The sequence below is a fragment of the Selaginella moellendorffii genome, unplaced genomic scaffold (genome assembly GCF_000143415.4).
Source record: "Selaginella moellendorffii unplaced genomic scaffold, v1.0 SELMOscaffold_63, whole genome shotgun sequence".
Taxonomy (NCBI): Eukaryota; Viridiplantae; Streptophyta; class Lycopodiopsida; order Selaginellales; family Selaginellaceae; genus Selaginella; species Selaginella moellendorffii.
The window spans coordinates 2,934-12,212 of NW_003314324.1; the positions used below are offsets into that span (position 1 = coordinate 2,934).

The 9,279-nt window shown below is 52.2% G+C and overlaps 2 protein-coding genes across 2 annotated transcripts; both read left to right on the forward strand.

Moving 5' to 3' along the window:
- The first annotated feature begins 273 nt into the window (after nt 1-273).
- LOC9644610 (protein STICHEL-like 4) lies at nt 274-6,002 on the forward strand. Its single transcript, XM_002984509.2, has 8 exons — nt 274-421; nt 1,689-3,883; nt 3,949-4,168; nt 4,228-4,620; nt 4,679-4,810; nt 4,873-5,428; nt 5,483-5,585; nt 5,683-6,002. The coding sequence occupies exons 2-8, from the start codon at nt 1,736-1,738 to the stop codon at nt 5,800-5,802; spliced, it is 3,672 nt and encodes a 1,223-aa protein (XP_002984555.2). The 5' UTR covers nt 274-421; nt 1,689-1,735; the 3' UTR covers nt 5,803-6,002.
- Nucleotides 6,003-7,036: 1,034 nt separating this feature from the next.
- Nucleotides 7,037-9,034, forward strand: LOC9644611. Its single transcript, XM_002984510.2, has 2 exons — nt 7,037-7,689; nt 7,771-9,034. Exons 1-2 carry the CDS (start codon nt 7,506-7,508, stop codon nt 8,688-8,690), a joined length of 1,104 nt encoding a protein of 367 aa, XP_002984556.2. The 5' UTR covers nt 7,037-7,505; the 3' UTR covers nt 8,691-9,034.
- Nucleotides 9,035-9,279: the final 245 nt, after the last annotated feature.

The window sequence follows — 9,279 nt, forward strand, 5'->3', positions numbered from 1 at the left end:
AGCGTATCAGCGTACGATTCTACGGACGTGCTTTAGCACGTGAGACAGCAATCCCCCGCCGTCGTTTGTCGCCGTCAGAGGAGATGAGCAGACTGACGGAAAACTCGGTTTTGTTCCGTTTGGCTGATGTACATGCATGGTCACACCCATGCCAGGCTTTGACGCGTGGCATATGTCATGATGGGTGACGCCCATGGCCATGCTATATCTACCGTTGGATGGCAAAACTATGTGTGCAAAAATGGGTGGGAAAACTCTATTGCTGGCCGGGGAGTGTGGCATTCCAATCTCCTCTTTTGCTCGTCGCGCCCTGTTCTTAGGGTTTGGGGTTTAGGGCGAGGCGATCGTGCGCGCAGGCGCGAATGCGAGGGCGGCAGCGCGCGTGGGGAGCAATTCTTCGCGAAATCCTTCTGGCTTTCAGGTAATCATGAGGGATTCCATCGATTCTTGCTTCGTGCTGCCGCTGCATTTAGAAATCGAGCTTGCTTTTCTGCGATTCCTTGCGAATCCGGTTGCTTTCGTAAGCTAGAACCTTCTCCTTTTGTTTTTTGTTCTGTGGATTTGCTATATTTTTTTTTGCTTTGGTTGTTGCTCGCTCTAGCGCTATGACCAAGTACTCTCCTTTGTTGGATTCGAGCGATACTATGATTGATTAATATTTTGTTTTCTTGTCCACTCTAGTGCTTGGCATTTTTTGTATTCGATTTCTTCTTGGGCTGTCGGGGCATTGTCTTATACTTTACTCTTTCCTTCATCCCTGCGTTGCTTTTTTCTTCAACTTGCCGCCAAAGTCGTTTCACCAGTTAGCTTTTTTCCTCGCATCCAGAGCCCATCAAAGATTTCATATGTTATGTTTTCCAAGAGTGGGCTGCCTGTTCCCGGGAATGGTTTGTCTTTCCTCTCGCACGGATGCGGTGGATTTATGTGTGCAAGACGGGTTTCTGGGAGAGAAGGAAGTCAGTAACATTCCCAACATTGAAAGCTCTCCCTGTGATTTCTTTTCTCCTTTTTGCGTTCCTTGACATTCGCGAGAATGAGATTCCTTTCTCTCTTCCTTCCTTCCTGTTCACCCCAGCTTGAACTTCCTCTTCTTGATGAAAGCCAGCTCATTGGAACGACAACAATCATTGTTCTTCCGCTTTGTACCTCGCTTCTTGTTTCCAGAATTCATTAGCTTCGCCGCGCGCAGAGCCTACTCTCTGTGTGCATGTTTTGGGCATCAATATTGCTAGCTGGTTGGATACTTAGCCTGCCTGTGCGTTGTGCATCCTTACATGGTCGTAGATAATGTTTCTAGTACCCATTGATTTCAGGAGAGTCCCTCTTGTGTGTTGTGAGTGGTGAGTGGATGCGTGTGTTGTCTTGAAAGCAAGCCGTGTGTAGCTATAGTAAGTGATTGAACGGGAAATTGCCGGAAGAAAGCATTGCTGCCGTAGAGAGACAGCATTACCAGAGGACGCACACCACTGCCCAGTGGTGGAATCAGCATCCAAAGGCCCAAAAAGGCAGCATTTTGGAGGATAATAGATTCCTCATAGTGCATCATAAAAGCATTGAAAGGAGGAGCTTTGCTTGACCTGCCTGGGAAAAGAAAATGTCTTGCATTTCTCTATCCAGGCTGTGCTCACCGAATTCTATTTCACTTGCGGCCTCACCTGATTCTGACTGTGATTCTTTGGTAATGGAAGGTCCCAGCAGATCCAATGCTACTGCTATCCCCGCTCCTGCTTCATGCATGTGTTTGACAATGCCAAGTAGAGCGTCCGCTGGAACAGGAAGTAGTCATGGATCTGAGTCTCGGTCGTCTCATCTGGACAAGCATGTGCACTTGACAAATTGTATTCATCTGAGAAATCGGTTTCATGTGCAGAGGCACAAGATGACGGTGGAAGCAAGACACCACCTGAGTGCCGGTGGAGTAGCAGCAGCGGGCCTCCCTCTGATGAGGGAACTTACAGCTCTCAGCCGAACCCGTTCGCTCAGGGACCCTTCTACCAGCTCCATCCTTAAGTCGCCGCTGATGAAAGGCTCCAGTCCAGGGGCACGGAAGCTGGAGCAGGCCTTGCGAGGTAAAGATAAGAGTACAGTAGCTACTGACCAGCAGCAGGAGCACAGGAATGACTCACAGACAGGAAGTAGTAATTTTGAGGCTAACAGGGGTGGAGAGTCTTACAAGTCGGCAGCGGTGTCCGAAGATCAAGACCCCTTGACCAAAGTTACAAAGCGAAACAGGAAAGTTCACCAGGATAGGTCCTCACTTGGCAGCCATGGAAGTGGAAGCCTCTCTAGGAAGATTGTTACTCAACTCCAGCAGCAGCAGCAGACTTTAGCTACGAATGTACAGGGACAGAGCCCTTCTCCTCTGTCTCTGGGTGTCTACGACGATCCCAGCATTCTCCTCAAGTTCGCTGCTGGTCCTGCTGCTCCGAGAAGAAAAAGCAAGAATAACTCTTTTGAGAGTGATCCGGAAGCATCGGCCGAGGATGAGGTAGAGGAGAAGCAACAGGTCCAGAAAGTAAACGCAAGGTCCCGGTCACATTCTCCGTTGCTGTCGTCCAGAGATATTTCCAACAAAAGCAGGTCTCCAGTTGTCTCACGAGAAATTGCTAACACGAGAGCCTTCAGCTTCCCAGATCCCGGTCAACAGCACTACCACTATACAGGAACCAACGAAGATGAGTTGGAGTGCTCGCAAGAACCAAAGCACGGGTGTGGGATACCGTGGAACTGGTCCCGTCTGGGCCAGAAACCGAAGGGAAAAGGTTTCCTCGACAGCACGGGTAAAATGCTTCGTCCGGAAGTTTTAGCAAGGAGGAAGGCTGGAGAGCATACTCTCTCAAGAAGCCAGTCCGAGTCAGGCCGGGAACTCGCTACGGCTATGTTCCAGCAGGACTGTCTATCGTATTCTTCTGCCGGAAACTCGGACGCTGAGGCTCTTCCACTTTTGACAGAACCAGAGGCATCCGTAAGTGGTGACGTCGCTGCTTCGTCAGTAGAAGTTGACAGCGACAATGTCGTAGCGGCGAGAGGAGAATTAAACCCGAGGGGTATTTTAGCACCGAAAGGGAGGTCTCAAGTTACGACGGAAGCTCTCCAGGCAAGGTTGCGAGAACGGCTGGCCTGGATATCCGAGCGAAGGGTGGTAGAAGGTGGTGGCAGTGATTTTAGGCAGAACAAAAGCTTAAGCTACAAGTACCGGCCAAAGACGTTTCGAGACATGGTTGGCCAGAACGTGGTGATGCAGTCGCTCGCAAATGCGGTTCTTAGAGGACGCATCGTTTCGCTCTATCTGTTTCAAGGTCCGCGGGGCACAGGCAAGAGCTCCGCAGCTCGGGTTTTCGCTGCTGCTTTGAACTGCCTTTCCTCCGAGGAGCTCAGACCGTGTGGCCTGTGCCGGGAGTGCGTTGCGCTGAACCTTGGCAAGAGCTTGGACGTTCGAGAATTCGACGCCTCGAGATTCAACGGCCTAGGCAGCGTGAAGGAGCTCTTGGAAGTTGCGATTCTACCTCCCTCCTCTGGTCGATACAGGCTTTCGGTCGTGGACGAAGTTCACACTCTGACTGCCGAGTCGTGGAATTTCTTCCTGAAAGGCATGGAAGAGCTTCCGGGGAACTCGATCGTGATTTTGATAACGAGCAACCCAGAGCAGCTACCACGGACGCTGGGTTCAAGGTGCCAAAAGTATCCGTTTACCAAGCTCAAGGACCCGGACATTATCAGCAGGCTGCAGAAGCTGGCGACGAAAGAAAACATCGACATCGAGATAGAAGCTCTTGAACTCATTGCGTCGAGGTCGAATGGATCACTCAGGGACGCGGAAATGACCCTCGACCAGCTTGGCCTTTTGGGACAAGTAGTGACACTGTCTACATTGCAAGAACTTGTAAGTTAACGAGAGGTTAGTTGGCTGGTGGGCTGGAAAATTGATATAACGTTATACTTCTCCAGGTTGGGCTCCTTCCCGATGACAAGCTGATGGATTTGCTGGATTTTGCTCTTTCCGGAGATACCGTGAGCACCGTAAAAAGTGTGAGAAATCTGCTGGAATCTGGTGTCGAGCCTCTCGCTCTCATGTCGCAACTAGCTACTCTTATCACGGACATGCTTGCGGGGAGCTACAAACCGGTTTTAACTCAACGAAAGAGGCGTTTTTTTCACAAAATTACGTGTGAGTCCTTCGTTTTCTTCTTGAGTTGATACTGACGTGCGTCTTTTTTTTATCAACAGTGAGCAAAGAAGACTTGGAGAGGCTACGACAGGCTTTAAAAATACTTTCTGAAGCGGAGAAGCAAGTCCGGGCTTCAAGCGATCAAACTACCTGGCTAACAGCTGCTATTCTTCAGTTCGCACCAGACCGAGCATATATATTTCCAGCAAGTTCTAGCGGCTCGAGTGCGACTCAGAGTCTCGTTGGCAACGACACAAGCGAGAAAGAAACCATCGAATCAGATTCAGGAGCACTCAAGCAAGGGTGGGAACCGGAACACGAGCACTTTGAAAATCCGGTGGATGACACTGCGGTATTTGCAAAACCGGAGGTACCTTGGGCCAACAAGAGCTTGTCCACTGTGCCGGAAGCAAGGATACACCCATACGTTCAAACGGCGTCCACCAACGACGGTATTGATGCAAGTTGATGATATCTATTTTCTAGTAACACCTATTCGCTGTCCTGCAGGACACGACACTTGTGCTTTTGATCAAAAAAGACTGGACGACGTCTGGCAAAAAGCACTGAAGAACAGCCGGTCCAAATCCTTGAAGCATTTGCTTCGTCACGGAAAATTGATATCCTTATCGATGCAAGAAGGTACGCATCTGGCAATACAACATTTATCTTTCCTTGACAGCAGTGTCAATGCTGGATGGCAGTGCAAGCTACGGTTGAAATCGAGTTCCAGCATTCCAAACAGAAGGCCAAGGCTGAAAAGTCAAGATCACGTATAAGCCATGCGTTTCAGTCGTCACTGGGTTGTCCCGTGGAGGTTCAAATCAAACTGGCGTCAAAGCTACTCGAGCACGATAAGAAACGCGTTTCACTGCATCCACTTCGCGGTGACCATCTCCACCGAAAGCCCGGTTTCGGTGTCAAGCGAGACGGAGAAACGTCACCAAGTCAACACTCTCAGCAGCGTCCTCAGGGAATCGAAGAAGAGCGCCTGGAAACTGCCTGGGCTCGACAGAGCACACCATCGATAACTCCCTCGGATCCTTCATACTACTCGGCAGGGAAAGAATGGAGCTCGGCTCCACCCGGTAGAGCTCCACTGGGCTTGGTGATCCAGCGACAGGGACCGACGCTAGCCAATCTCTCGGAGCGAGAAAGCCACAGCCAGGCCTCGCAGTACGATCTCAAGTTCCAGAAAGTGAGGCACCTTGGTCCGGAAGTTTTAACTCCAAGAGAAGCAGGCTTCGAGCACGCCAACCTGTGAGTTCCATTGTTTTAATTTTTTGGTTTCTCGTAACGCTTCCCTTGTTCCAGGAGGCTGGAATCCCGCACAAAGTCCAACCGGCGGCTACTGTGCTGCTGGCGATCGTCGCCAAGGTCAGACGAGGAAAAGCGACGCAGGAAAGAAGAGAAGAAGGTAACCAAGACCAATTCTAGTTTTGCTTTGCATTTCTCTAGAAGTTCTTCGCATGTTTTTTGTCATTCTCTCATTCTTTTCTTTTCCCACTTTCCAGGCAGCGAAACAAAGACGACGAAGGCGGCGGCGCGCGTGTTTCTTCATGAGAATCGTCCCGTGCGCTGGGAGCCACGGCTGCAAGTCACTCTGCGCCTTCACACGCCAGCACGCCGCGTGAGCGCCACGTCACCGCACGTCCGCCACGTCACAGGGGAATCTGCCATGTCGGCCCGTCCGTACGGGAGGGGGAGCAGCCCGTACGATCCTCCGAGATACTATAGCTAGCAAAGTAGTTGTTTTTAATTCTTTCCTTGTGCCAAGCCAAACAAAACATGGTCGCATTCGTGCTGCGCCATCACATCGCACTCAAAGTCGAAATCCCTCTGCTGCTCGTGGATCAAGCTTCCTCCAGGCAAGTGGTGCTTGGGCCGTATGGCCAGAAATCAAATCTTGGTGGGCAGTACCAATACGGCAGGGGTACGGCCCGTACGCCCAGCCTTCCTCAAGTGGCGGAAGGTGAGCCATACCAAACCTAGGCCATTAGTGCATTTGACTGGCAGTGGTACTGGAAATATGCCGCCCTTTCGCTTGAAAATTCTTTTCCATAAGAAAGCATTAACAAAAGAAAAAGTTGGCGGCCGTCCGGACTCCGCCACCTTTTCTTTTGTACATGATTTGTTTGATATAGTTCTTCTTTCCTTGGTATTATTCCTCTTCCAAGGCTTTGCGGATTGAATCAAGATGCCTCCGCCGCGTCTCGTTTTAAAAAAAAAAAGGGAAAATAACGGGGAAAAGGATCTTCCCGGAAGCTTCGCCGTATAAACCCTAGCTAGTCCCTCCCCCGGAAAGTGGGAAATGGAAAGGGACCGACCGGGCTGGTGGTCTATTTTGACGGGTTCCACGTTGCCGGGTAAAAAGAAGGTTAAATAAAGGGAAAGTTGAGGCTAGTCCACGTGTACTAGGGCGGTGGTGGTGGTCCTCGTCGCAACGTCACCGCCAAATAAACGGGACGGTCACCTGACCGCCGTTGGATCCACCGAATCAACGGACGGATGCGCTGGGTAGCCGGAGCGGAGATGTTGCCGGTGGGTAATTTTCAGTGTCAATGTCCTCCCTTCTCTTTTTGAAAAGCATGAAATTTAAATTGTTTTTCCTATACCATGTAAGCTACATTTTACCGCGCACATGCCGTGTTGACCTTGGGGTAAATATCGGACGCCCTTGCCACGTCACTTGCCGACATGCCGAGCCAAGCAGTCGCGTGTCGCGTTAATAGCCGTTGGATCTGGATCGGGCGGTCACCCTACTCCACCGGTGGAATCTTCGCGCGGCGAAACGATCGAAAAAGTGTGTATTTCTTTGGTTCCACAGAAATAGGCTAAAATTTAACCAGTTTTGGTAGTAGGGTTGTGTCGCATTTTTCTTGCCGAAGAGTGGGGAGAGACCGCCATCGTTCTACAGGGTTGTTTTTTTCCTCTCTTTCTCTTGCGAGGGCTCCTCGCGCGGCGCCAGGAAGAACAGTGATTCTGGAATGCGGCGACCAGACGCCAGCGATTCCGGAGGAAGAGGAGGAGGTGTTTGTCGCGGCGCGCCTTGATTTCGAGCTAGTTTCTTTCCCTCCGATCCGCGCGCGCTGCCGATCGATCCAGCCGATTGGATCGATATTTCGTAGGTCTGGTGCTTCCAATCTCCTTGCCGCTCCTCCCTTGCTTCCAGGGAGAGATTGGGATCGATATTTCGGTGCTTCCAATCTTCTTGCCCCTGCCGGGAGAGGTTTGGATCGATATTTCGGAGGACTTGCCAAATCTTCCTCTTGGCCGAGGGAAGATCGAGGTAGATAGATAGATTGTCGCTGGAATTGCGAGACCATTTTTCCACGCGATGAGCTGCAACGGATGCCGGGTTCTTCGCAAGGGATGCAGCGATAGCTGCGCCTTGAGGCCGTGCTTGCAGTGGATCGAGGGCGCCGAGGCGCAGGGCCACGCGACGGTGTTCGTCGCCAAGTTCTTCGGACGAGCGGGGCTCATGGGCTTCATCGCCGCCGTCCCAGAGAATCAGAGACCAGGTAAGCCTCCTTCCCTCCCTCCCAAGTCTTTGGACCCCGCGATGGAATCATGACTTGCATTGTCTGGATTGGTTTTGGCAGCTCTCTTCCGGTCGCTCCTCTACGAGGCCTGTGGAAGAACAGTGAATCCCGTCTATGGCGCAGTGGGCCTTCTCTGGTCGGGCAACTGGCACGTCTGCCAAGCCGCCGTGGATACTGTTCTTCGCGGCGGATCGCTCAAGCCCGCTGGAAGCTCTCCATCGAATCTCCCCTGCTATGGCCCGATGCCAAATCTCCCCCGGCTCCACATCAAATCCGCCACGCCATCGCCATCCCCATCGCCATCACCACCGCAGCCCCCGGCCCCGGATCACCACAATGACGTGAAGCGTTTCAAAGCGCTCGACCACCACCACCACCACCAGAGCCAGGGTCTCGTCAAGGCCGGCGGCTGCGATGTGGGACACGTCACCCCGGGCGGGCGATCGGGGCCGTCGGATCGCCCATCGCTGGTAGCTGTGAAGAGGGAGAGAGAGGAAGCGGCCGAGCTTGTTGCCCCTGTGGCGAGGAGGCCACGCGTCTCCCGCCCGGGGCTCTGCCAACTGGAGCCCATCTCCGCCGTCGATGAGGAGCTCATCGACCTAGATCTGACGCTCAGCTCGCACCCGCCAACACCGCAGCTGTTTTTGCCACCCCGCAAGAACAACGCTACGAACATCAGCTTGACGACCGCCACCGCCACCGCCGCCGCCGCCACCACCACCACCGCCACCCCCGCCGTCGCCATTCCTCGCGTGGCCAGCCCGGTTTCGTGTAGCAACTCGTTTAGCTCCGAGGGGTCTGTGACCAGCTTGGACACGGCCGATTTCATCGCCTCCAATTGCCACACCGTGGCCGCCACCACCAGCGGCATCCCGGGGATGGATTTACTCCAGAGAATGGAGCGAAGGCAGCACCACCATCACCACCACCACCACCACCACTATGGTCACCATCAGCGCAGGGAGCTCCAGCAGCAGTAGAGCAGCCATGGAGCATGAGTGTGTGAAGAGGACTTCTCTTCTCCCAAATTTTTTGGATTTTTTTTTTTTCCTTCTTCTTTTTGGCAGTGATCCCCATCTGTCAGGTCCTTGAGCACTTAGCCTTCAGTCAGAGAACAGTCACACTTGCTTGTCATGCAAGAAAGGAAAAAGCTTTCGCCCAGAGGGACAGAGGGAAGAGTCCACCACCTTTTTTGGAGAGGAAAGCGGCATTGCCTCTATCTAGAAAGAACGAGAGAATTTTTTTTAGTAGTCCCAAGTGCCACGTCAACACCTTGTTGTCCACGTTATTTTTATTTTTATTTAATGTCACACTTATTCTAGCTCGCAAGATTTCTGGCCACAAGCTTGGAGGATTCGTGGAAGAACTTAATCCCTCCCCGATGTTTCTTCCCATTTTCATGGAGCTGGACGGAGAGATTCGAGGTGGCGGGGTTGAAGAGATGGTGGGTGGACGTGGCAACCGAACAATCTATAAGTCAAGATTTTGCGGGATTTTCTTTGACATATGGGAGGCGTGTAGCGACGTGGGGGCGAGGTTTGATCGGTCACGGGGGTGATGATGCTGCTG